General features: G+C 39.4%; 1 protein-coding gene across 1 annotated transcript; it reads left to right on the top strand.

Annotated features, from left to right (window-relative positions):
* Positions 1–313: 313 nt before the first annotated feature.
* On the top strand, positions 314–25,026 carry GABRA6 (gamma-aminobutyric acid type A receptor subunit alpha6). The gene is made up of 10 exons (XM_087759976.1): positions 314–351; positions 876–994; positions 1,235–1,302; positions 2,591–2,811; positions 2,919–3,001; positions 3,602–3,745; positions 4,186–4,338; positions 8,806–9,065; positions 19,665–19,922; positions 24,879–25,026. The coding sequence occupies exons 1-10, from the start codon at positions 314–316 to the stop codon at positions 24,927–24,929; spliced, it is 1,395 nt and encodes a 464-aa protein (XP_087616102.1). The 3' UTR covers positions 24,930–25,026.

Here is a 25,026-nt window from a genome sequence, read left to right as displayed (position 1 = left end):
CCCCTAATGCCTTATTCGATTATTGTCACTGCTCTCCGACCGCGCACCGTCCCTTCCAACCCTAATTCCCGCTCTGGAGCAGTCGGCTGAGGCTGAGCGGCGGCGGCGGACCCGAAAGACGCAGACGGCCCCGGACACCCCCAGCTCCCCGCCCCGGGCAGGGGCCGGCCGAGGGCGGCGGGGAAGGGGGCGACTCTCCGGTACCCTCACCCGGCGGGGCCCCTGGCCAAGAGGGGAAGGAAGGATGAGCACCGACACCGGCTCCAGTTGACGGGGCTGAGGGGACCTGGGCGTCCTCGCACATACCTGAGGCATGGCCGTGCTCATCGCCTGGGTATGCGTCGCTGTGAGGTGAGCGAGCTCTCCCCCCTGCCCCCCGGCCCCACCGACCCCTAAAGGCTCCCTCGAGCCCCGCCGCAGCCCACAGGAGCGGGCGAGGGGGGTCCGGGCCCTCTTCCCGCCCCCGTTCTCCCCTGGGGACCGGCTCCTCGACAGGCGCGACTCCGGCGGGAGGGCTGAGGCGACGGGGCGCGAGGCTGAGGGGACGGGGCGGGGGCGCGAGTCTGGCGCGAGGGCTGAGGGGACGGGGCGGGGGCGCGAGTCTGGCGCGAGGCTGAGGGGACGGGGCGGGGGCGCGAGTCTGGCGCGAGGGCTGAGGGGACGGGGCGGGGGCGCGAGTCTGGCGCGAGGGCTGAGGGGACGGGGCGGGGGCGCGAGTCTGGCGCGAGGGCTGAGGGGACGGGGCGGGGGCGCGAGTCTGGCGCGAGGGCTGAGGGGACGGGGCGGGGGCGCGAGTCTGGCGCGAGGGCTGAGGGGACGGGGCGGGGGCGCGAGTCTGGCGGAGCGCTGAGGGCGGGAGTCGCCTCTCCTCGCAGCATAGAGAAGACGCTGGGGGCCCAGGGCGACGGCGGGGACCTCTACTCGGAAAACATCACCCGGATCCTCGACAAGCTGTTGGACGGCTACGACAACAGGCTCCGACCGGGCGTTGGAGGTAGGGGGAAACTCCCGTCCCCTCGGGGAGCCTGGGAGCACACGGCTCGGCGCGGGAGGGCGAGCGGGAGCGCCCCCGCTGCCGGTGGAGCGGGTGGCCCGAGCGGGCGCGGGGAGCGGGCTCCCGTCCCGGCCCGAGGGAGGCGGCGAAACCCGCGAGGCGGGCGGCGAAGGGGGAAGGCCCGAGGGGCGCCGCCAGCCCCGGCCCGCTCCGCTCCCCGCGCGTCTCCGTGTCCCGCAGGCGCCGTGACGGAAGTCAAAACGGACATCTACGTGACCAGCTTTGGGCCGGTGTCCGACGTGGAGATGGTAAGGGCCCCGCTGGCCACCCCTGTCTCCTCTCCCGGGATTCATTACGGTGGCATCTGAGTTGACCGTCATTAAAGCAGATTACGAGGCTTAATCTTCTTGACAATCTCTGGGGCCCAGCGGAGCGTTTTGGCTGGAGCTGCATACCGCTGTTTCTGCAGCGGTGCCAGCCGGGGCAGCCTGTGGCCCAGGCCCGAGGCAGGGCACGGAGGGCAACGCTAGCCTTGAGTGAGGGCAGGGATGGCAGGTCAAAGGTGCCTCTTTAACCTCGTTAAGAAGATTGTAAGCATCTGTGCCCCAGCGCACAGGTTTGCAGAAGGCTGCGCGGTAGGAGACAACCTGATGAGCAGCTGTGGGGGAACAGCGCTGTTTCTGAGACAGCTGCCCCTTGTCATGCTGGGTGCCCCCAAATTCAGGTAGCTGCGGACTTAGGTGAGCTCCATCACTTACAGCAGCAGTCCCAGGAGAATGGTAAGGCATCGGAGTGAGGATGGCATTACTGTTCTCATTCTGGAAATCAACTTTGATACCTATTTTTGCCCTTGTAGGCTTCCTCCGATACCTGCTCACCTGAGCCAGCCGTTCAGTTTGCAGGCAAGGAACTGTGGGCCCCAAGACACAACCAAAAGTTTTTCCACCTCTTCATCAATCAAAGAGAAGGCATAACCTTGCCTTCTTACACATTTGCGTCCAGCCAAGATTTAGCTCCATTTCCTAAGAACTTCTGTAGAGAACTCCTTTCTGAAGGCTTGTGAGACTATTACTAAGAATCCTTCAGAAAAATAGCTTACATATTAATATTAACTTGACGCCATAATCCTACCGTGATGTGACTCACTCACATCAGTCCTTTCTTTGTGAATATCCAAAGTAAGCTGCAGAAGAGGCACTGAGCATGTCTTTTTGTTCCTGGCAATTAAACATTGATAGTTTGTTTTTGCACTTTAAAAGGATACTAAATTAGACGTTTTTATTTCCTTAGACCTCAGTCACTTTGAATTAAATTATTATCTCTGAGAGGACAATGAGGTTTTTTTTTCCATACGTGTATCAAATTATCTGTTCACTGATTAATTTGTAACTATTCTTTAATAAGAAAATAGGATGTTTTTTCATAGACTGCCTTTTTTTTAGTAACTACTTAAATGGTAATAGGATTAAGTGTTTAAGCAGTAAATGAAATGCCGTTGACGTGTGTGTTAGGTTCTTTCATGGAGTTACTGTATACACAGCAACTTGGGACCGCTGGCCCCCACACGTAAGTCAACCACCTATTTATTTTCCATAGGAATACACAATGGATGTCTTCTTTCGGCAGACGTGGACTGATGAGAGGTTGAAGTTTAGTGGGCCAACTGAAATTTTGAGATTGAACAATTTAATGGTCAGTAAAATTTGGACACCAGACACATTTTTTAGAAATGGAAAAAAATCAATTGCTCATAATATGACAACTCCTAACAAACTTTTCAGAATTATGCAGAATGGAACTATTCTTTACACAATGAGGTGAGAGCCTGTTCTTCTGCTTTTAGTTGACCTTTATTTTTGATTCTTTCAGCAGTGTTCCTGCATACCATTTTTTTTTCATTGTCATCTACTATAATGTATTCTAGACTAACCATTAATGCTGATTGTCCTATGCGGTTGGTGAACTTCCCTATGGATGGACATGCTTGTCCACTGAAGTTTGGAAGCTGTAAGTTTTTCCGTATCTTTCAGGTTTTTTATAGTAATACATTTGGTCTACATGTATGTGAGAAGATCAGAAGTGAGATCCTAGGACAGTACTTAATGGCATAGCTGAAAGTTTTTATTACATTTTTTATACTAGAATCTTACTTTCTCCTCTGAGACTCAGACCATTCATAAGCACATGGATTTATTCACTGAAGGGTGACTGTTGAAGCATATTTTACTGTTTATTATTACATATCTAGTAGTCAAAGTGGGTCCTTCAACAAGTCATTAAAGCCGTGGTACATTTACTGTATTACTTCTAGTTTTGCAAATATTTAGTCGATCTGTGGTAATCCATTTTGAAAATATTTGTTGCAATCAATGCATGTGTTTTACAGCAAATTACGAAACAAAAGCTAGTGCCTATTAGGTCCCACCTCAAACATTCTCTTATTGTTGATTTTTCTGCATTTTGTCATTAATGAGGTTAGGAACTTGCTGGAGCAGGATGCATGTTTCTATGGCTATTTGAGCCACAAAAGGGATCATGCTCCTTATTTTTTCAATTGCTTATAAATTACATAATTAATAATGCTAATTTTTCCCCTCTGTAACTCAGATGCTTATCCAAAAAGTGAAATAATTTATACATGGAAAAAAGGACCCCTGCATTCAGTAGAAGTACCACAGGAGTCTTCCAGTCTCCTCCAGTATGACCTCATAGGACAAACTGTATCTAGTGAAACAATTAAATCTAACACAGGTAAGATGTAGCCATGTGGGAACTATTGACATTATAAAACACATCTTGAAAATAAATTCCAGGTTTTTTTTCACATAGAACCGAATTAGTTTAATTAAACAAGATCTTTTCCCATTTTAAAAACTGAAATCCTTGGAAAGAATCTAACCATTGTCTCTTAAAAGACGGCTTTTCAATACAGTCCCTTTAAGCATACATTTTTTCATGCAATTCTTAAGAATTCCCCCTGCCTCTCCACCCCAGTAAAAACAATACATAAAATGAATATTATTCTCCTTTGTTTCCTTAAGGTCACTTCACCTGTTTTTAATCAGCTTATTTTTATTATGCACTAGGAGGCCCGTAAGTGCTTTCCTCAGAACATAGTATGTTGGGTTTAAGCCAATTAATGTTTACTCATATGTTGCCAGAATAATGCTGACGTACTTGTCTCTTAACAGATGAATATGTAATCATGACAGTTTATTTCCACTTGCAAAGGAAGATGGGCTACTTCATGATACAGATATATACTCCATGCATTATGACAGTCATTCTTTCTCAGGTGTCTTTCTGGATTAACAAGGAATCTGTTCCAGCCAGAACAGTTTTTGGTATGCTGCATTAAGGTCTTTTAACAGCTCAGCATCACATATACCATTCATTCATTACTTTCATTGCTTGTTTGTTTTAGGCGAATATTCACTTCAGCTGCTCTATTTCCATCTTCAAAGGAAAATAGGCTACTATCTCATTCAGACATACATTCCATGCATCATGACTGTAGTCCTGTCTCAAGTTGTGTTTTGGATCAACAAAGAATCTGTTCCAGCAAGAACCGTGGCTGGTATTCGTGTTTTGTTCTTTTATCGTTCACTTCATTCACTGTATTGAATCCACTGTATCAAACAGCTGCTGTAATCCAGTGGCGATTGGAAAAGACAGCTAGTAGGTTTCAGTGAACAAAAGTAAATACTAAAATTAAACCAAATAATGTTCAGTCTGACCCCTGAGGGTCAAAATTCTTTACTCAGAATGTTTGATTAGCCAGACTTGTTTGTGATGTTTTTTCTTCCCCTCGATATTTCTTCGTATGCAGGAAGGGGCAATTTCAGAGTAAATGTCAACCTCTCAATTTTTTAAAGAGGAATTTTTCTATTGATTTATTCTCTTGTGAAACCAATCTGAGCTAAAGCTTTAAAAAAAAAAAAAATCACACGGGATGAAATTAATCTCATCTAACATAAGGTACCTCATCTAGCACTCATTCCGAAGTGCTCTTCCCCTTGACTACAAAGGTATCTAAACAACTAGCAAGGACTTTAGATGGATAAAGTTAGGGGAGATGAATAAAGTTAGGAGAGATGAATCCTGTCTCTAGCACAGGTTGGAGTTGTAATGTGAAAGGTGTGTCCATATTGCATGGCAAGGCCCTTTTTTCTTTCCAGTGGTTTGAATTAATGCTCCCAAAGCTGTGAGTTTTGTCTCTTTAATTTTTAGTGTGTGCCCTGCTATTAAATTTGACACCCTCCCCCTTCAATAGTGATAGGCTCTGAGACTGCACTCATTGTTAAGGGATAAACTTTCACTGACTGAATTGTTGTTCCTAGAAAAACAATCATAAAAATACTAAGCAAAAATAATAAAACTTGTCAAAAACTTCATGAATCCACTACCCATACATGCATGTTTTGCAACCCTATCTATTTTGTCTTAACCCAGTACTTCTGTACAAAAAATTCCCTTTGTGAGACTTGTCTTCAGTAACAAAAAGGCAGCTACATGTTCCCGAAGCATAAATGATGCAAGTCTCATAATTCAAAATGAGTCTATAATTGTAGTTAGCAGGCTACAGAATTTGTACAATTTGATTTCAGTCAATTGGCATTTCCTACCTGCATGGAATGGTATTCATAAAAGCACTGCAAACTTTTAGGGATGCTAAGTGAACACAACTTCCTCGGGTGCCTCTGAAGGAAGATCAACACTTTTGTTCTTGAAATCCTCATTGGGAGTTGGGATGCAGTGGCATCATTAAGCACTTACAAGTATTGTTTTCTGGCAGTTGGGATTTCTTTAAGTGCTTAAAAATATTAAAATATCAGGCAATAGATTTTCAAGGACGTTTATTGCAATTGAAGCATAACATATATATATACACGTATATATATGAGGTTTGTACACCAAATATCATGCTACCTGATTTGGCTTTATCTTGCATCTCTGGACTGTACAGTTACATCCTCTACATTTTGAGTAAAACATATTTGCTACCTAGTGGGCAGTGGAAGTCAGTTCTATATGCTTGAAGTAACGTGCAAATAAGTCTTTAGCTGATTCAGTAATAATTACATAGACACCCCAAACCCTGGAGTAACAACTCTTAGATGTCATACTGAAGAGTAAATATAGAATTAGAAACAGAAAATATTTTAAGGAAATAGTGAGATAGACACCCTTCTCAGTATCGTGGAAAATTAGTCATACTAGCATTTTAAACGAATATTTCAATCCTTTTTCCATTCTTACTTCCCCCAGGCACAGTCTGAAATCATAGTCCTTACTAATTCAAAATCCCATGGATTCTAAATACCTTCATCTAAGGAAAAGAGGGTAGCTTCCTTATGACAAAAAAGGAATTTCAGGCCCCAGTAAAAAAGAAAAGATTTAAAATAGAGAACATTTAAAATGGAGAAGTAAGTCTCTCTTCTGCATCATATTGCAAATACTTGAATTACAAATTTTCAATTTTACTTCTAAGTTCCTAAACTGTGAATTTGAGAGAAGATAAATTAATAGTAGAAGAATAACAATAGCGTGCCCAAACTGGTTTCTCAGAACAAATTCATTTAGCAACTCTATTTACGTCCAACATGGAAGCCAGTTATCCTTTGCAGGTATCCTTTACAATACATACTCTGAACACTTTGCAAAGATAAATTAATGGTCATAAGCACCTACTCTTTACAGACCTGCGAAAAATGGGAGACGGAAATACTTGAAGAGGCACTCTGGCGTTCTTTTTAATTGTGTCATTGGAAAGAACAGCAGAGCGCTAGTGTGAAATTCTTTATGTGGTGCTGTGCACATAGCTATGCATATACATATACATGTGTGAAGTTTTATGAAGCATGGCATTATCAGAAATTACTTAGAATAAGAAACGTGGTTATTGGAGGCCTAATTTTAAGTACGCTCTGAATCCATATAGCAATGGCTATTATTTCACATTTTCGTGTGCCTTTGTCTAATCTTTTTCACTCCTGACAAAAAGGTCACTTGTTGTTTTGCAGAAAGATAATAGTCAGCTTCTACCTTCCTAGCAGGTCACCCTGGGAATTTTAAATTTATATCTAGTCATTAAAATTTATTTATAATAAAGTCTCAGATAGGGAAAAGCGTTTGGGTTTTTTTGTTGTTTCATTTTTAGTAAGAAAAGATAACGTATTTCAGTAATTGCATTATGTAACATGCTTCAAAACTTACCAAGAAGTGTTCAAAGTGGAAAGACAAGGGTAAACAATCATCCGTTACACAGTTTACCAACTGTAATTTGGCATTCAGTTTGATAAAGTAGTTTTCCACAGTGCAGAGCATTTCATCAATATTCACTCCATATTGAGAGAAGTCTTATCTATATCTGTAATAGAATAGGAGTCCTATTCCTAACTTTAAATTCCTGCTGCAGTGAATTTTTATTCAGACACAGAATATATCATTTTTATTACTAACTAGCACATGGACAGATTCTAATCTAATCACACATCATATTGAAAAGTTCATTCTGGACCTTTGAAATTGAAATATATCTCGGCATACTTGTATTCATATTATAAAATGAGTCTGGCAGATTCGGGAGAAGTAGAGATCCTACATGTTTTTATACTGTCTCCTATTTGCATTTCATTAAAACTTGTTAACTAATGACATTGGGATGCAGTTAACCTCAGACAGCTGGCAAGCTACCTCATGTGAGAGAGTTGCAAAAAACCTGGAAATAATCAAGTCACCCTGTCTGATGCTGCAGCATGCAATGACACTGCATCCTTTCCACTGAGCATCATTCATAGCATATTGATTCATCATCACAACATGACATTATAACATCTTTTACTTTCCCATCTACCCTTTCCCAACTGCAGAAAAGAGCAGAAGAGGGTATTCTCCATCTTACTGTCTTTAAATACCTGCAGTTTTCCCATTCTAGTGGGCATAATTATAAGTAAACATGAGTCACAGAGGCTCGTATGTTAATGAATGAGTTTGCTCTTGCACTTTTTGCTTGTATCAGGCAGCATTGGGAAGTAAGTATATTTCCTACATTATTAATGCTGTACACTCCAAAACAGAAAGAATAAATTCATGAGTTCACGTGAAGAACACTATGGGGCCCATGAGCTACATGACCAGATTTGTTATGTGAAAATAGATCAGCAGCTCTAGAGAAGTAGCTTTTCTGCCCTTCCATATTTGTAACTGTGGGCGCTTTCAAATCAAGATACTGTTCATGAATCTTAAAGAATCTATCCAGTGATTAAAGACAACTGCACGGAGGACCAAACTCTTATTACTAGAAATATTTGGATCATAGCCTGCCACCCATTTTAATGCAGAATTAGATCGATTCAGTGAGGGTTCTGTAAGCCCTGATGTGTCCTGTGCAACAACAGGAGAAAGAGGGGATCACTGTTGGGAAATGACAGTATGTTAATCTAGATTTCTGCCAAACATTCCACTTAGTAACCCCTCAAGTAAAGTGTCTTTCATAGTTTGAGCCTGAATGTTGTTATACCCATGCTTATCACAATTCTAAGAAGCTGCACCGTGTAGTATGTAGTTATCTTAAGTTTCAGTCACCTCAATGTATTCAGGAGGTTTGTTCAGAGCTTTTAGCTGCTGAAGCCAGTATACATTAATTACTAAAGAATACAAAATACTTCGCAGTCCTGTTAGCTAGCTGGTACATAGGATGACAGCTAAAACCAAAGCGCAGTTGGGTTTTTTTTAATGTATATGAATTTAAGAGTAGCAGGGTTGAAGCAAAATTCTAATGCCCCCATTGTCTTTCTCTTATTTTCAAGGAATCACTACGGTTCTAACAATGACCACTTTAAGCATCAGTGCACGCCATTCTTTGCCCAAGGTGTCCTATGCTACCGCCATGGATTGGTTCATAGCTGTGTGCTTTGCCTTTGTCTTCTCTGCACTTATTGAGTTTGCAGCTGTCAACTACTTTACCAATCTTCAGACTCAGAGAGCAATGAGGAAGGCAGCCAGGGCAGCGGCACTGGCAGCAGCACTATCAGCAGCAACTGTACCGGCAGAGGACGAGATTGTCTCGGTAATTGCTTGCTTTTCTGATAATAAGCATCATATAGGAAGAGGCAGCTGAAGTAGCGAACGCAAAACAATATTAAAGTGATCTTAACCTGAAACAGGTTATGTAACCAGATCATGCCTATTTATCAAAGACATTGTTCTTATTTCAGAAAATGAAAAGACTTCATTTATTCATACTGTTTATTTAAATTTGAGATACGATTTACTAGAGAGATGCTTATTTGGTAAGATATTTAAGGAAAGCCATTAGACTGTTACCCATAATACTTCTCTTGAGCCATGCTGTAGGCAGCGTGGTCAGGCAGCTGTGGTTCTCTCAGTAACTGTAGAATTTGTAGGACACTGTACAATGGAATGAACATATGCATTGGCCAGATGATTATGGGATCACTGTAGTACCCTGGTACGTACCATAAGTGGGTCATCTGGAAGAAGAGGTATTAGCCTTTACATAAACTTGGCATCTGTTACTTTCATAAAAATCTGTGCTGGTGGAAGCTTGGGGAGAAACATAAATGTAAAGATTAAGGGTAGATTTTTCTAGATGTGAAAGACAGGAAGGCTTTCTAGTATCAAAAAAAGTATGTCAGAATCAATCGCTTGTCAATATTATTGCTTACATCTCGGGCTAAGTAATGAATGCTGTCTCACAACATATGTTAATATGTTTATCACTGTAGCCCTCCTGTTTTCAAAATCAGTTTTACTACCACCACATTTCCCTTTTTGAGAGGGATAGCAGAATTTGAACGACCTGCAAAACCTTTGAGTCTGTAGCTGAATAAGGAAGTCAGTCTAAGAGCTATTGAATATCAGGGCAACACCTGACCCACCATATAGCCATTTTTCCACATTTGCTTATAAACAGCAGTTAAAGTTATAACATTTGGGTACATTCAAACCATTAAATTCATAATTGATAAGTTCTATATAATAGCGAAACCAAAGCTCCACAGCATCTTGCTACTGGTCCTCATTGGAGCTAAGCAACAAATGTTCTTCCCTTCAACTGGGAAGCATTGTGCTTGTAAGCCATATTGTATTTTGCTTACAATTTTTTTAATATTGAAAAAAAATGAAGACATTGTAAGATATAATAAAGAAATGCATTTTATTTTCACTAAATATATAAATGCAAAAAGAAGCAAATCTTTATACATTTTAACTCAGAACCACAGCTTTTCTGTTTGTTTTTTAAACCACTGTTATATAAAGAAAATATAAAAGAAAGTCCAAAAATTTTAAAAGGAGCTTGGAAGCAAATGTTCGCAGAATTTTGCACTGATTTTAAAGTGACAGTAGAAAGGCTGATTTAGTTTTGGCAATATTTGCAATGTTCATATCTACATTTATTTCAACTAGTAAACTTTTGTAATTATATTTAAACCTTCCAAAAAACAATGAGAGGAAAAGAGAGTATGTATTTGCCAATATTTAGGACATACTTCCCCCCTCCCCAATACCATGATATTTGACTGAGAATTACTCTGGACTGAATGAGCAGAAAATTGCAACAGTAAAATAGTGTAAAATAAGAAAAATACTGTTAAGACTGAAGGAACTTTAAAACGTACTACAGCTTCGTTTTTAGACTTTTATTGACTTTTTTTTGAGGGCAAGCTATCAAAAAAAGCTAAAGAGATCACTTGGTTTTATGTAGCATGAGGAAAATATTGATAGCTTCTGCATAATGAAGAGGAACAACAACTCTGATCTTTCCTACACACACTTCCTTATTCAAGTTTGAGTTACTCATAGCGAGGTTTCCAAGGAAGGGGGGCGGGGGGGCAGCTACTTTTTTTTTTTTTTTTTGCATTGAAGTCCCTGCTGAGTGATATGAAAGAGTTTGGCCTACTCTGCACGTGCTACTGCTGGTGAATTCACGGCAGATGCTACAAAGCCGCCGCCACCCCCCCCACCCCACCTCCCATCTCCAGAAGGCAACTGTTTCAAAAAATAACCTTCTGCATATGCCCAGATATACTGGAACATACTCCTGACAATTGTGGCTCCTCCACTACTTGTGGGTGAGATTTACATGGTCTCTGTATCGTTGCAGACCAAGCTAAGCACAAACTATAAAATTGCTGTTGAACAAATTAATAAAAGAAAAAGAAATTAAAAACCTTCAAATTTCTTGAGGGGCTTCAGCCACAAACAAGCACAGAGACAAACTGAAGACACATCTTCCTCATTTTGTAAATACTTACTTGTTAGCTTTTCCAAGTAAAAACAAGCAAAAATAAACACCTAGGAAGCACGCTGCAACCATTTCTTCAAGAAAACTACGTACAACTAGCTATCAACATACAGATTTAGTAAACCCCGTAACATCTAGGTCCCAAGGTAAACTTGGTCTAAAACAGCCCACAGTCCACAAAATTCTATAGTCCTGATCTTGCTCAAAGCTCATATTATCCAAGACAGTAATTTTCAAGCCCTGTAAGTCCACCACTTTTTTTCTCACAGGAGCAGTTGTCTATGCGAACCCACCTCTACAGTAACAGAAAAAGCAAAATCACTGAGAGCATAGAAGTAAAGGGTTCTTACCATTGAAGGAAAGACGATGTAGTCAAAATGGCTTCTAGAAGAATTAACTATTGGATTTAAAAGGTCCCATTCCTGAAAGGCATGCTGGGAAAAAGGAGTAATTACAGGATAACAGATTTTAAAGGTTTTTTTCTTTTCTTTCTTTTTTGTGTGGTGAAGGTCAGGGGGAAGGAACCTTTGCATGTTGTCACATAGATGGATATGCTGCAGTCAGTGATATAATTTCAGCTGAAACAGACCTAGCTAATTTGAATGCTAACAGTGCAGTTAGCACAGGCTAACTGTGTGAGTATATGACCATTTCCTCAGGATTATCATCCCCTCCTGAGCTTTCTACTTCTATAGTTACATTACTGGTCTTAAGGCAGTTATACGGCACACAGCATAATACCCAGTTTCTTTCTTACTGCAGATTTAGGAGCTGTTTCTGAAGTCCTGATTTCCCTTTTGTTGCCCCATACCCCCCAACTTGTTCCATTTGCTTGCCCCTAAATTCTTTCATCACTTTTCTTTCCAGGTTTTTCTTTTTTTGGTTGCCACAATGCCAATTCTTATTCTTTATCCCTTGTATAATTTTTCTTACCTCTCCTGCTCTCCTTTTTGCCTTTTCTCCCTGTTTACTTCACCTCTCTTCTTAAAATGTTGTTTTCTAATTCACTAGGGGAAAAAAAACTATTAGAGTCCATGTCTTATACATGAAAATGTTTTTTAACTGTCTACTTTATTTGATTAAAAAAAAGTAGTTAAAATCTTTCCCTTCTCTCATACCCTGGGCTTTGGTACTTTGTCTTTTCTAATCTGTGATTTTTTTTTTTTTTAATTTCTTTTTGCTCTTTTAGATAGGATAGTAAAGTTTTTTATCCACTTGTAATGCTAGTATTTTTATTTGTGATTTTTACGTGCACGAAAGTTGTCAGAATTTTAGCTATATGAAAGGACAGGTATAGGTTGAAGAGTAGTGAACAGTGTGTCAAAAATGCATACTGTCTTCTGCATTTATAGAAGTCAGATGGTATTTTTACATTGTGAAAATTTCTGAAGATTGTCAAGGTTTGCTTAGTTCTGGGTAGTCCATTTGTAAAAACAAAAGGGAAAAAGTGAGATGTACTTACTTGAAAATTTTCATGGCTATAAAACTGCCAATGGAACTCCGCTACCAGTAGCAACATGAAGAGTAACAACATAGACTATCTGTTTTTAATAACCTATTATCTTAAATTGCCTGAAGAGTGGCTAAAGAGCATTGTGGTGGCAATAACCTTAGGCTGTCTAAGCTAGTACTTTTTGTGTGACAGGAGTTCCATTCTCTTGCTTTGCGTAAGAGAAGCCCAGGGAGACAGTTTTGGTATAAAGGAAAATTCAAAGGAGTTATAAAACAGCCAGTGAGAAGCTTTTGCTGCTTGAGTGAGGGCCTAAACTCATCGAGATAAACATATTTACAGAATGTATTAAGTTTTTTTTTACATTCCAAATAAACTATGTTTCCTGAAAAAAAAAATCTGAAATCTTTCAAAATACTATCAAAACGCCTCCTTCCCCCTTCAGCGTAGTTAATTTTATTTAAAATCTTGCTTTATTCAAATGAACAAAACTTTTCCTTACGGGTTTTTATATTGTAGCCAAAAAACCTGTACACTCAGAAAAGAAAGATGGCAGAAGACCAAATTCTGCTTTACTGTACTAACGAAAGTAGGAGAATCGCTGCTCAAGACGGTGGGCTGCACTGGTTTCAGTAAGAGTGCTCAGTTAACTGATGACAGCCCAGCATGTCTGTTCTGGTTCCAGGAAAGCCACTCTATTTACCTCAGACAACTGAGAGCAGAATTTGGCTTGCTCTCTTTGTCAGCTGCAGGCAATCCCTGTGTGAAATACAAAACTATGGGTGTTCCACTCCAAAATACGTTGGCAACAAGCTGAGTAGTCATCTGGACCCTGACAGAAACCTGTTTTTATTCATATGGTGACCAAGCTTGTTCTAGCATGTCAAAACCAAACGTTATATATATACATATCTATAAAAAACATTATGGCATTTAGCTTTTTAATCCATTTCAAATATCAATCACGTTGTTTCATCATTATGGCTTCCTTTATCCAGGAATATCCCAATACTGGAAGTTGCAGGGGAAAGGGAATTGGTGATACTGTCTGCAGTGCACCATTTGAAGTAATGCTCCATGAGATGGTCAGGGAGCACACACCATGGATCAAAAGACATCCTTTCCATGTGAGAGACTACATGTAAAAGACAAAAGATTGTTACAGGGTGTTAGCTTGATTGCAGTTATGTTCTAAAAGACCTGTTGTTTTAACAGAAAACAGCACAGAGCAGTGAAATACTGCTGGGAGAGCTTCCTTCTCCTTGCAAATAGCCCCGTCCCTGGGTTTCAAAATAGCATGGCTTGGGCAGAGAAGGATTCTCATTCTCTTTAACAACCTTGCCCAACTGCAGAGCAGCCGTATGTCACTTCGGTATAGAGGATTTAGTTTTCTATAATTACGTCAGAATATATTGAGTATGATTAATGAGTATGCTAGTGTAACTGAAAGGAGAGCACTTCTGTTTGGATTATCAACAACCCTTTATGAGATCATCCTAGAAACAGCTATATGCTTTAAAGTCTCGACTGAGACCATGGCACTGTCAGTCAAATTAGGGAGACCTTCCTGATCCTCCACAACTGCAGACGATCAAGTAGACTGTTAAAAACAAACAACTTCTTATTATATTGACTTTTTGTCCTACCAGCAAGGAAAGTAGATGCTGATTATTTGGTTCTGCCCGAGTTAAATATTTGTCTGATTGACAAAGCCAATGCAGGGCAGTAAGGAAGGTTTAGAAGTAGAATAATAGAAAAATAGAAAAATTCAAGATGAACAGGATTTAGATGTATTTTGTTCAACACTGAAGTCTAATCCCAGTACCTTTTTTGCAGGGTGGACAGTGAGAACAAAATAAAGTAAGTTAAATTACAGGAAAAAAAAAAAAACCAACAAACCTCTCTAGTACGGTTTGTGTAATTCTGTCTCATTTAGACACTCAAAGAAGTAGTTTCTGTATGCTGCAAAAATTTAGCAAAGTAAATGTAGAGACAGGGATTGTTCTGGACTGACACCGATAAGTTTAAGAGCCGAACATGACTTTGAACGTTTAAATCTGTTTAACACAAACACGTATTTTGACAGAGGCTCTGTGCTAATTATGATTTTTCTCATATGCTGCCTATAAACGTTAGGAAGAGACTCTACCACAGTACATTCACGTTGAAAAGAGAATGACTAGGGTTCCAGTTTCTGCTCTCCTTAGTGCTTACCTGTTTTATGTGACAGCAATTTTAATACAACGGGCATGGTATATTTTTCAAAGTTATGCTTTCTGCCTCTAAAGGCTCTTCAGATTTTCCATGCAAAGTAAACCAGCTTTGAAGTAATGAGGTAACAGCCTCTCCCCCTAACCACCTTCACCTGATTTTGAGAGGTGACTTTCAATCCCTGAAGGTTAAGAAAGAATTTGAACATGGCTTTCCCATGCTCCAGGTGAGTAATTTAACTTAAGTGATGTAACCCTTTTACTAGGGTAAAGCGCAAAGAAAATGAATTTGCATGTTCTTCCTCATAATACACCTAGGAAAGGAAACTTAGAATTCCTAAGGAGATGCCTAAAGCTAGGACTATTAATGACTTCTAATTATATTCAGCTTTTAATTATGGAGAACACTGTTTATAGGTGTTTGCAATACACATTTTTTAAATCAGATCCCACAGATGAGATATGCAAAGAAGTGTCTAAATTACAGTTTATAATGAATCTCTGGCATGAGAGCGATACTTAAACTGCAGAGGACTGGAAGATTGACATACCTTAGTGCATGCCCAAAGGAGATCTTACATAACGTGGTGAACTTTCCTGCTGCGAGGTGCGGCATATGGATTGTTCAGTAGCTAAGCAGAGTTTTTACAGATCGCACTGTTGAATGTAGGGGCTAAACTATGCTTAACTCCCTCTTTGGGAGCTAAGTCACTAGCATGTGATTTTATGTGTATAATATGAATGGTTGAAATTATCTACTAACGAGATGGGCAGGGAAAAAGAATGTTATATATTTAATTTAGTATTCCGCCTTCTACAGACATTGAGTTTTGGTCCTAGGGTTTTTTTGTTTCTGGGGCTTTTTTGTGTGTTTTGGGATGTCAGCAAACATCAATATCCTTAATCCCATAAATTATAAAGAAAAGGAGGAATAACACATTTTTTGTCTAAACTCTTAGAGTTCATTCTCACGAACCTCTTTTTATTGCATTGCCTGCAGGAAAAAGAGACATAAGTGAATAAAAGAGAGATAAGGAAGGACATACAGATATTCATTTGTTTAAAGTTAGCCAGTATCTGAGTGCATACATAAGATACTCATGTTACTGCTAGGTTATAAACTAAACTGATACTGAGAATATGTATTTGCAGTACAAAGGAACAGAGAACAGTAGAGAACTTTACAAGTATGAATTACAGAAATTTCTTGAGGAAGAGAAACATAAGAACAAAGCTCATTCATAAATCACAGTTAGCATCCATATAAAAATCAGAAAAAGTAGACAAAGAATTCTGTTTCCTCCAAGGTTATATATGCTGTATTTTTTTAAATCTGGAAGCCAAGCAATTTGCTGAGAGCCTCCTGAGATATTCTGAGCATAAGCAAATTCTAGTGATACTGATGAGAGTTGTGAGAGAGCAGCACCTTTATAGACGAGACTGCTTTGTGAGCTTTCTAGGGGATCAGATAGCTGAGCTGCAAAAGCTTAATAGAAGCCAGACTATACCTTACTAGCCCATATCCGTACCAGTCTTTTTATTGTCCAGTCTTATGGCATCTCTCATTGAACAGTGATCTTGCAGTCTGTTCTGTGTCACTGGGTAGTCATACATAGTGACAAGTTTAATTGGCTGATGGGACGAACATCCCACATGAGTGCAAGAGTACTCCTCTGAATCAGGATTCAGTAACTTAACAAAACGTGCCATGCCTCAGGCTGCTTCTTGTTGCTCTTGCTACTTGTAAAATAGTCCTTGCTATTTGAGTGATTGGCTGTGTGAACGATGCAAAATAGGTTATTCGTTCCTGGTTTTGCTAAAGTTTCATGGTGTCATTGTAGGTAACCGTTGTCAAAAGGAAAAGTTCAATCTAAATAGAGTAGACAAATTACTGTAGCTGCTGTTCAGAACTCAACTGTAACAAGAAACTATATGGTTTCCTCTCGCCACCTGCTCTTGGTTTAGCAGTGAGTTCCAGTGAAAGATGGGAGTTGTGGTTCTGGGGCAACAAGTCTACAGCCAGCTACCACACTGAGAAACCTCTTCATTACACATCTGAGGTGATAAATTTGGACTTAGAATTCCATATTCTGGGCAGTAGTATACAAGAAAATAGTCTTGACCCTGACTTGCTGGATGGGCACACGAGGGTGTTAAAGACAGTGCAAAGAACTACTCAGGGACTTTCTTCCTGATTTATATCAACTCTAAACCATCTCCTCAGCAGGTGAAGAGCATGACAAAAAACTGTGGCTTAACTGAGACAGTAAAATGCACTGGTCTTTCCTGAATATTGGAATAGGCTATTATAGGTAATGAGAAGTTATTAATATCACTCCATTGATAGAAACGGACCTAAACTGGCCCCAAAGTGGGAGCATAACCAACTTAGTTGGTGCGCTCCCCAAGGTCCAAGGATACACACTGACTCCAGATCTTCCTGTCTCCAACCTGAGATGAAATCACATTGAGATAATCCTCCTTCTATAGCAATGCTCCTTCTATAGGAATGAGATTTAAGAAATATTATAAATAAAATAATGACCAGGATTATGCTTTTCCAAGTCCCTATTCAGATGATCACAATGATTTTACTACCTCTACATTCTAAATATGTTCAGTACTGAACATCATCTGCAGACCATATCCTGCATCTGTTCTGCCTACTCTTAACTCCATTACCTCAGCACAATAACTCCCAATTCATGCTTGAATGATCCAGAGCAGAATTTGACCCACCTTATACCAGAATATTGCAGATAAAAAGGGCTAAGATTCACCTTAGCACTTATATTTTTAGGAACCCCTCATTCTCCACAAAAGGTCAAGCTATCTTGCAGTAAAGCGAAAAACAAGCTACCTCACGAGTTCTACCCTTCAGTTCAAAGCAGGGCAGACAAGCAAAACGGAATAGCAACTTGAATGAAAGCAGTAGCCCAGGCTGTGTCAGCCAGTCTGCTCATAGAGTGGGATTATTATGATGATTAGTGCAAGTGGACATGGATAACCCTCTTTCTGTTTCTGTGACACATCTGTAGATCATCCTCCATTTAAATCTGTCTGTTGCTTGCTGTGTTCCTGGAAAATACAAAAACAACCATCTGCATTCCAGATAGGCACAGCCCCAGAATATGAATGCCATTTAATATCCATTCAAAACGTGATACCAGTCATTTAATTTGTAGATGGCAAAGTGGACAAAGGAGCAATATGGCAAGTTGGAAGTGTTGCTGGGTTGTAGGGGAAGAAAAAGGGCAATAGGTAGAAGAGATAAATACAGAACAAGCACTTTTTTCTTCCTTTTCTTTTTTTTTTTTTTTTTTTCAAATAAGATGTTGTTCTCTCCACCTTTTACTTAGACTAAAATCAGCTGTGAGGAATCCACCTCTCCCTAGGTTCAGCTGGATACCAGTCCATTCATCCATGGGCAGAACTTGGCATCGTGTTGTAGCAACATCACTTGTTCTGATACTCTGGCAGTAACACTGACTGCTAAAAGGATAATTCCTGTTATAACTCTATTTTAAGTCATGCATGAGACACCAGGTGTGTTAGGCTAGTCTTTTATCTAGAATTTGTGGCCCAAGTACAAGTATAGGCAATGTATTTCAGAAAATGCTTCTTTTCCTTTTAACAACCCAGTCATTTATCTGATTGACTAAAATCTGTTTCCATGCATAGAAATCCTGCAAGATAAATGCCAAAAATGCTGACAGTGGGCTACATTTAAGTGAATGATTGTCACTAAATCACTCCCAAAGAATGACTTTGGAAATTGCATATCTAACAGAATTTTGCTACCTTAAAACCATTCAAATGTTACTATTCCATTTTGCAATAGATATATATGCTGTTGTAAGTTATTTACATTGTCTAAGACTTCCCTCACCAGCTTCAGTCATTCAGTCATCTAGTTCTGCTGGCCAAAAAAGCTGCTTATTCAAACCCAAGAATAGCTGCATATGTCATGCAATTTTGTGCACAAGATTTTTCCTCAGTAATCTGGAAATAAGTTTTGCAGTCCTTTATTGATGAAGCTTTAGACTCAGTCTCAACTAAAATGTTGTATGTTAGCATTGCTTTTTAGAGTCTAAGGTGTTTCTATGGCTCCCTATTAACAGAAAACTTGAGCACTTCATATCAAAACAGTAAACCCCAACTTGACGCTCTAGGCATTCATCTGTATTTTCTCAGCCATCAGACGAATCTCATGGCTGCTGCCATGCATCCACATTACTAATGGTAGTCCTGGGTAGTGGCATCAGCAGCTAGTTCGGGGACTAATGACAGTGGGACAGCTTGACTCCATTATGTGAGTGCTTACCAAAACGCATCCACAGGCTCACACAGCGAAGACTGCGCTTGAGCAGCCCATATGTGCTATTTTGCTTAAACTTGATTCATACCTACATAAACTTCATTCATTCCAATATATTGCAATTTAGATATACCATTACCTCCTTTTAGCTCCATCTTTTCTTTTTCTTTCTCTCTTGTAGCTTCCATTTACTACTATGTTAAAAATATGGAAAACACATTTTTTTATGTTTTTACAGCAAAGCTTTAGGCCACAAACATACCTCTGTATATCTGCATTATTTCTGTGATTTCCTTAGGTTGCTCTATAGCAGAGAAGCAGCAATAAAATCAGAAAGTTGAGTAAAAAGGTGGAGAGAAGCCTAATGATCACAAAACCTAAGACTGTATCCAAAAATCACCCTTTTTTTTTTTCCTCCACAGCATTCTGACTCCAACTGTAACCTGAAGAAGCGAGTAAACTCCGTAACATCTCAGGCAGATCAGTCTCCTGAAGCCAGCATAATATCAAACAGAGCATCCCAGTGTCAACCAGTGTCTGTTCCTCCACCAGCCCCTCCACCACCACCTATTGGAGGCACAAGTAAAATAGACCAGTATTCTAGGATCCTCTTTCCAGTGGCATTTGCAGGATTCAACCTGGTATACTGGGTCGTTTATCTTTCAAAAGACACTATGGAAGTGAGTAGTAGAATTTCTGTATACTTGCTTATAATATGTAATATGTTTAGTTGACCAGTATTATTTTAATTGTTCATTTACTCTTGCAACTCCAGTTAATGAGTCCTTTCTGAGGAAAGTTACTGATAATAGCTTTCTCTAAAAAATCAGCTGTGGCTTCCAGTAGCAGTGGCACTCAGCACAGTGCAGAAAGGCTATTTGAAGATGAGAAATGTAAACACTCATCTCTCTGCCATGTTGCACTGTGCAGAACACATGGTGTAAGACAACGTATGACGCCATTCCCAGCAAACAAACTAATCTTAAATCTTCCATTTCTTAATCTTCCTATCTGCAGTAAGGAATGGTAGAATTATCTGTTGAAGCAATGCAGTGAAGGAGATAAGAACTTTAATATCTCCTAAGGTTTGCTCAGTGAAGTAATAAGATAACAGTCTCCCCAAAAAAAGTTTGTTATTCATTCTAAACATTTATTCATAGTGTGAAGAATTGACAACTGCAGTATACAGTTTGTGAATCAAGAGTCCCTGTTCTTATACATTTTAACACTGATTTTTCCTGTTTCTTCATATAGATGAACTGTTTTATGCAGATAAAGCTGCTAAATTCTTTGCTTAAGTTTGTTTGAATCAGGCAGAGAGTGATCATGTCTTTAGATACCCATGAGGTCTAGAAGAGATGCGTGCCCTGCAAATTGAGCATGTCTAGAATAGTCAGTCAGTGATTCGTCATTACACTTCAGGTCTTTAATGCTTTAGTTCTCTAATTCTTCCCTTTTGCCTAAATACAGCTAATGGTGTCCCATTTCCTTGGTAAAAAATATATTCATTTGCCTCGTTGCCATAGAGTTTTTGAATCTCACTGTACGTTGCAGTCAATATGATTGGTATATTTAGCTTTATTTAGGACAGCTAGAGAGATAATGATGGTATTTAGATAGTACTGAGTGCACAAAGTCCCCACATCAATAAAAACAGAGGCTGGCAATCTGATGTGAGTGGTGAGCAGATTGTACCTTTATTTCCTAGATGAGAGGTAAAGCAGGCCAAAGGAAATCTCATGGACAGCCAAGAGATGTTGCAGTTCAAAGTAACAAGACAGTGCTGATCAGCTGATTGGTGGCATCTTGCCTCTGCTTGAAGCAGAGGCTACTAGCCTCTAATTTTGCTGATTTTTGCCACTAGTATGATCTGGAAAATGCTGTTTCTCAAAGATGGAGTGTGCTGCCAAGCAGCTTATGTGAAATCGGGAGGGCAGGAAGATAGGAGGCACTATCTCTTACAAATATTCCTGCAGATGTCTCTCTCAAGAGGTCACAGCTGCTAACTCCTGGCCACTCAAAATCTGCCCAATGCTAAATTTAGCATTTGTGCCAGAGTTACTGATCCTGCTATTAAAATATTGACTATGTGTGCAAATTACTTATCTCAATCAGAGAAGGGAAGTATGAAAAAAGCTCATGTATAATCATTACAGCTTCTGTTTAGAAGCCAGTTCCTCAGCTTGTGTAGCTTGCCATAACGCCAGTGATTTCATTCAACCATTCACATTTTGGATCTAGAAATATTTGGAACGTAGTTGCCATTTCCCATGGTAGTGATGAAATATTTACATTGAACCTTGTATATTAGAATAGTTATATTAGAACTAGGCTTTTAAAATACTTCTAAAGTCTAGGACATAGTGCCGACTATAAATATTTTTACAATGCTGCTTTTGCAAGCTCACAAACATGCTCACAAACTCAGAAATTATGTTCTGCATTAGCCTTATAGAATGACAGAAATCCAGCAGCAAGGTTTAAAAAACAGAACAGCATTGACAGCTGGGGTCTTCTGAAAAATTAAGAATGTAAATAATTATGTAAAATGTTGATCAAGCTCTTCTTCATAGATAACATTTTCCTGTTTATGTACTCAGTTGTAACTAATAATGATTGTGATATACATTGCTAGGTTTCTAATTCAATACGTTGTATCACTTTACCCGTTGTTACTTTCAAAGAAAACCAGGATTGGTTTTGCTTTAAAAATATATTAAAAATATGTAAGCCTTTTCATTCAAGCAGAGGAGATACAGAAGTTAGGTGAGCAAAGCATGGCATCCTTCAAGGCCAGTTCAACTCAATCACAGGCTCAAGCCCAAAAGATTAAATATCGGTACAATATTATTCAGTTAAGAAATTTAATTTCATTTAGCAAGTGCATTTTGTGTAGTATTTCATGTGTATTAGCTTTTCTTTTTTGAGTTACTTCTTTGAGTTCATTTGGCTTTTATTAAAAAAAAAAAAAAGAAAAAAAAATGGAATCACTTCATTGAAATAACCAAATGTTCTGTGCACAAGTTCTTGTAGTGCAGCTTTCTAGGATTTTGATGAGTGTAGTTTGGAGTGCAGAACATCATTCACCGAAGTCTGTCGTTGTGGAGCTTCCTAAACCAAACAGCTACCTACTGTCTTTGGATGGTGCCTACAGAATAAATCCAGAAGCATTTCATTAATCTGTTTGTAAAAGTAGGCTATTAGCACTGGAATCAAAGGTAATTTTCAACTCATATCATTATCTTCCGGCCAGACTCTTCCTTTGACTCTGAAGGAAGTGCAAGAATCGTTTTTTACTTCACGTTCTGGATTCAGAGCATCAGCTAGCATGAGCAGCCTTGTTCACGTAATGACACAGAGTTGCACGAAATGAGGAGCTCTCTCCTAAGCTGTTCGGTAGTATTTCTGTGCACTCCTAAGCAGTTTTCTTATGGCTTAAGTAATGGGCCATATGTTACAGAAACAAAGTCATTCTTGTGTATTGTGTCTGATAATATTTATAAGAACCTTGGGGCTTGAGTACTTTTGAAAGTGCTCCTTGCAGTATCTTTTTCTTCCCCCTCCATTTAATCGTTTTCTTTTTGGAAGACTTCAGGTTAATCATCCTTTCTCTTACTATATGTATAAACTAAGAATATGCTAATTACACAGAAATTTTAGGATTTGGAAGTTTGTATAATTAAGGTGTTTCTAGTAAAATATATGCCTTTAAACATTTAAGTATTGTTTTTCAGAGCAGCCAGGATTGGGCAGATAGCAAGATTATCTTAGACTGAACTCTGTATTTGTACTCCATATATACTGAATCAAGTCCAGCTCAAGCAAAACAGAAAGTTTAGTAGCAAACTTTCATTGTAAAATTAATCTTTTGCTACATTTTGAAGCAAAATAGCAGCATTCTCTGAATGAAAAAATGAACAAAACGAAAAAAAAATTCAAGTTGAAATGAAGTGCTTCAACTGAATGCTTTTTATACATGGATGGGCATAAAGTTATCTTCTGGCTTTAATATTTAAATAAATGGTTCTGTTCTCCACTGGAACAAGTGGGAAACCATTCTTATTCAGTAGCAGTCATCCACCACGCCACTCGATACATAAAGATATTTCAATGTAAACTGGTTTGCACTGCGGAGTAGCAGTAGCGTTGCAGGACAACAGTTATATTGGTAAAAGTATAGAAATGAAGCTAATACAGTTCTCTGCCTGCATTTTGCTAGATAGCATGTTGTTAGAACCTAATATAACCAAAGGACAACATAAAAGTAGAAAAAAGGAGGTACTTGAACAAATATATATGAAAGAATCCCCAGTTGAAATAACAGATGCCAGTTTTTAGACCACAGAAAATGCTGATACTTGTATGATAAGCCCCCCCTTTCTCTCAAAAGGTTTTATAACTGTAATGCTGACAGATGCTTCACTATAGCAATATCACTGCACCATTTATAATACGTAAAAAAAAAACATTAAAGTCACTCTAAGAGGACTTACTCCCTTACTATGTAAGGTCAGTTTGTAATTAATTTAGATGGAAGGTTTGAAGATGTGACATCCCCATGATTTATACATGCAAAACGGAACAGGCGTGTTTCTATAGCATGTGTTCTTCTGCAGAGTACAGTAATACCTGCCATCCACAAAAAGCTCGATACAGTAACAGGCAATACACATTTGTCTAGATGAGCCAAATAGAGAAGTTCTTGAAAGGAGAACAAACCTATCTGACAAATGAGAAAAAGTTGTTCTAGCTTTTTATTTTGTCATACAGCACTTTTTGGCTTCACTTTTGGTTTTAAATCTTGCTAAGTCCTTGAGATGAATACTAATTTATGACAGTGACTTTGGTAGGTGAGTTGCATGCTTAGTTTATTTTAAAATTTGCTTGATTTAGAATGCAGAGAGTGCCCTTTTAATGAGAAGAATACAAGTACTGTCTACCTCTGCCTTATCATTCACAATGCATATGCTGTTCTTGCATCTTCTTACCTATCTTCTTTCTAAAGTAACCTGTCTTAATTTTTACATGTAATGTTATATTGCAGTTTTTAATGTAATGAAACACAGAATGATGGAGTGAATCAAACTAAAGAAGGATACGATGTTAAAGTTTTGATGATAACTGCAGAAAAACAAGCAGAGGCCAGCTTTTATGTTCGGGAGCAGAGGAAGGTACAGAGTCACTGAATGTGCTAAATGTGCCGAGTCCTGGACATTATTTGGACGCAGAGAGCATAGTACGATGGCAGAAAGAGAGTTACAGAACAGGTTGAAGGAGAAGATGAGATGCTAATGATGTCAAGTGGGAAGAAACAAGCACAGAGAAAGAAAGAAGAACTGGAAAAGTATTTAGCTTCAGTATGTTAATATTCATAAAGCTTGCAGCGCGTATTGTTACACCATGTTTCAGTTTAAACACTGGAAAAATAAAGTTCAGGAGAAAGCAGTCATTGCTATGCATACTTACAGTTGAGCTTTGATGATCCAGGTAATGAACATCAAATTCTAAGCAGATTGTCCCTTGGAACGCAGTTCTATTTTAAGTCTGCTGAGACAGTTAGAGATCAGGTGGTTTTGTTGGTTAACTTAGTTGTTAACAACCCACAGCTTAAACGTCTCTCTCAACTTTTCTTCCAGTTTTTTGAACCTACTGCAATGCATCTGCGAAATGACCATCAGCCCAACTGAAGATCAGCTCAAGGTTTTCGGAGAAATCCCTGAGGGTTGGTGTCGGGTTGAAGGGACTTCAAAGGATTGTCTATCCACAGGTGCTCCCAATTTTCAA

Source organism: Nipponia nippon, unplaced genomic scaffold, assembly GCF_047370975.1.
Source record: "Nipponia nippon isolate SJK-2023a ecotype South Korea unplaced genomic scaffold, ASM4737097v1 scaffold_21, whole genome shotgun sequence".
Lineage (NCBI taxonomy): Eukaryota > Metazoa > Chordata > Aves > Pelecaniformes > Threskiornithidae > Nipponia > Nipponia nippon.
This window is presented reverse-complemented; position numbering and strand designations above follow the sequence as displayed.